Source organism: Nannobrachium achirus (genome assembly GCF_963921795.1).
Source record: "Nannobrachium achirus genome assembly, chromosome: 1".
In the NCBI taxonomy this organism is placed as follows: Eukaryota; Metazoa; Chordata; class Actinopteri; order Myctophiformes; family Myctophidae; genus Nannobrachium; species Nannobrachium achirus.
In genome coordinates, this window is record NC_137810.1 from 61,394,429 (window position 1) to 61,397,546 (window position 3,118).

The 3,118-nt window shown below is 48.6% G+C and overlaps 1 protein-coding gene across 1 annotated transcript in view; it reads left to right on the forward strand.

The window, feature by feature from the left end:
* Positions 1-1,408: 1,408 nt before the first annotated feature.
* The window catches only part of LOC308289194 (thimet oligopeptidase-like), a gene marked incomplete at both ends in the record, with an annotated part of 25,525 nt that continues 23,815 nt past the window's right edge, over positions 1,409-3,118 (forward strand). Inside the window, one exon of the mRNA XM_080730798.1 lies at positions 1,409-3,118. This exon is cut by the window's right edge and continues 198 nt beyond it. Coding sequence (XP_080586924.1) covers positions 1,409-3,118 — 1,710 coding nt within the window.

The following is a 3,118-nucleotide window of genomic DNA, read 5'->3' on the forward strand; positions in this document are numbered from 1 at the left end:
CTTTACACTATATCTCATATAACACTGAATGACAGACGGATAGAACACAGTACTAGTCTAGTATGCAGTAGATATCGTCAGAAAAACAAACAAAAATAAAGACATTTAGAAGGGTCAGGGGGAGGGTAAGGCTAGGCTAGGTTTATTTTGACCACAAGCGGCTGCCGCCTGTAAATGTTTTTTTCAGGATGTTAGGGATTGGCACTCCTTTAAGGCCTTCGGTAAGGTGTTCCACATTTCAGTGGTATAGCAGGAGAACGAGTTTGACCCTTTGTTTGAGTTGACTCTGGGTTGAACGTGATCTGTGGCGCTGCCTCTGGTGTTGTAATTGTGGACATCTGACATCATAGATGTCTGACATCATGAGTAGGTCACATGAGATTGACAATATGTTCATAAAAAATATGCTTTGGCATTCCCAGATATGGGCTTAATAATGATGACATCAGGGATCTCCATAAATGGGTATGAAATGGACAAGGACGGAATTAATGTGCAAGTGTGACTTAAGTCGCATCAACCACGATGGTTATCACGAGGCCGACACAATATGTCCATATATGGGCATTACCAGATATGGGCTTAAAGGACAACTCCGCCCTAAATCACTTCTAGGCTCATTTTCCTACTTATATTGATCCAAAAAGACTGTCCATGGTGTCTATTAAGCAGAAATGCTCCTGTTTTCCAGTTTCCCCAGCAGAACCCAGCAGCTCTCATAGCATAGAATGGATCCTATAAGCCTATCACTTTTACACTATTTGTTGCAGTCAAAAGTGATTTCTTTTTTTCATGAATGTGTTATTATTTGTCATTACAAACACATCCATGACTTGGTTGTCCAACACAAGCCACCAAAATCTCACAAATCATGTTTTGGGGTGAACATTCGGCACAACTGCCAATCAAAGTGACTGTACTGGCCAATCACATGGCATCTTTTCCGGGACTTGGTAAAACACATAAAAGCATAACATCTGTTTAGCAGAGTGTGATAGCTTTTGTGGGACAATGATGGCATGGATGTGTTTGTAATGACAACTAGTAACACATTCATGAAAAATAAAAACACTTTTGACCACAACAAATAGTGTAAAAGCGATAGGCTTATAGGCTCCACTCTATGCTATGAGAGCTGCTGGGTTCTGCTGGGGAAACTGGACAACATGGGCATTTGTGTCTAATAGACCCCATGGACAGTAGTTTTGGATCAATATAAGTAGGAAAATTAGCCTAGAAGTGATTTAGGGCGGAGTTGTCCTTTAAGGTTGACGTCATCAGGGATGTCCATATACCGGCATGCTGTAAGGTTGTGGGTATAAGAACATTTGTCGATGATTTAAAGGAAACCCCTTCTGTTACAATCTAGATGTCCCCCTAAAATACCATTGGAATGGTTTTCACAAACATGGGAGCGACAGGGAGAGAGGTGGATTTCAGCAGCACTACTCAGGTCTGCACAGAGAACCTCCTGCGATGGGATCTGAGCCCCGAACAGATCCGTCAGATGTGTGACCAACTCATCGCCAACACCAGGAAGGTGTACTTGGGACTAACCCTGACGGACGGCCTGAAGGGCCTGAAGGGCCTGAAGGGCCTGAAGGGCCTGAAGGGCCTGGCCGACATGGAAGCTGAGTACGCCGTTCAGGAGAGCATGTTGGAATTCCCCAGGCACGTGTCTCCCAGCGCGGAGGTGAGGGCCGCCAGCACCGAGGCTTGGGAGAAGCTGTCCAGGTTTCACATGGCCATGAGCATGAGAAAGGACGTCTACCAGAGGATCGTTGCTCTGGGATTGAAGGAGGCATCAGAACAAGACAGTCTTACCGAGGAGGATAAGAGATACATGGAGAGACGGCTCGGGAGAAGTATCAAGAAGATACAATCTGAGAATTTAAGTAATAATCTTCGTTGTCATCACGATACAAAGGCTAAGAAATACAAGGGGTCACACCGGGGCAGAACAACTCCCTCGTCTGTTAGGAAGAAAACAGTCAAGGTCAACCTCTTAGAATTTTTACCTCGTTATCGATGTGTCGATTTAAAAAAGAGAAGTGTATCAAAGTCTGCCAAGGATGTCTCCATCTTCCTGGAGGAGCTGCTCCATAAGCTGAAGCCGCTGGGAGACGAGGAGAGAGCGAACCTCCTCAAACTAAAGCAGGATGAGTGTCAGAGGAGAGGTCTGCCCTTCGATGGAGAGCTGTGTCTGGAGGACCTGGATGACTACATGGCCCAGGTGGTGCAGATCCAGTATGGAGTGGACCACGACTGGTTGAAGGAGTATTTCCCCTTGGAGGTCGTGACCCAGGGTCTGATGGACATCTGCCAGGACCTGCTGGGTCTGTCCTTCAGCCTGGTGCACGGCGCCCCCGTGTGGCATCCCGACGTCACGCTGTACCGCGTCACCGACCGCTCCTCTGGACAGACGGTCGGACAGTTCTACCTCGACCTGTTCAAGAGAGACGGGAAGGACCTGGGAGCATGTTGTGCTGGATATTGTTCCCTGCTGCAGCCCGGCTGTCTGCTGTCTGACGGGAGAAGACAGACAGCCGTCGCTGCCATAGTGACCGAGTTCAGCAGACCCACGACCGACGCCCCCTGCCTGCTGAAACACAAGAATGTAAAGACGCTCTTCCATGAGTTTGGTCACGCCATGCACTTCCTCTGTGCTCAGGTTGACTACGCCATGTTCGGTGCATTCTACGTGGAGCGGGACTTTGTGGAGGCTCCGTCCCAGATGATGGAGAACTGGGTTTGGGAGAAGGAGCCGCTGCGGAGAATCTCTAAACACTACAAGACGGGAGCACCCATTCCTGACCACCTGCTGGACAAACTGCTCAGGTCTCGCCTCGCCAACATCGGTATGAGCACCCTGGAGAGGATATTCTGGGCTAAATTGGACCAGGCTTTTCACACCCAGACTGGTTTGGACCTGGCTAACGAATGCATGAGGCTCAGCAGGAACATTCTGGGAGTCCCTGCTTCTCCAGCCATCTGTGACTATGTGGCAAAGGTCTCCGACTGCACGTTTTACAGATACCTGTGGGGCGAGGTGTTCTCCACGGACATGTTCTACAGCCGCTTCAAACAGGAAGGAGTCATGAACCCCAAGGTGGGTCTG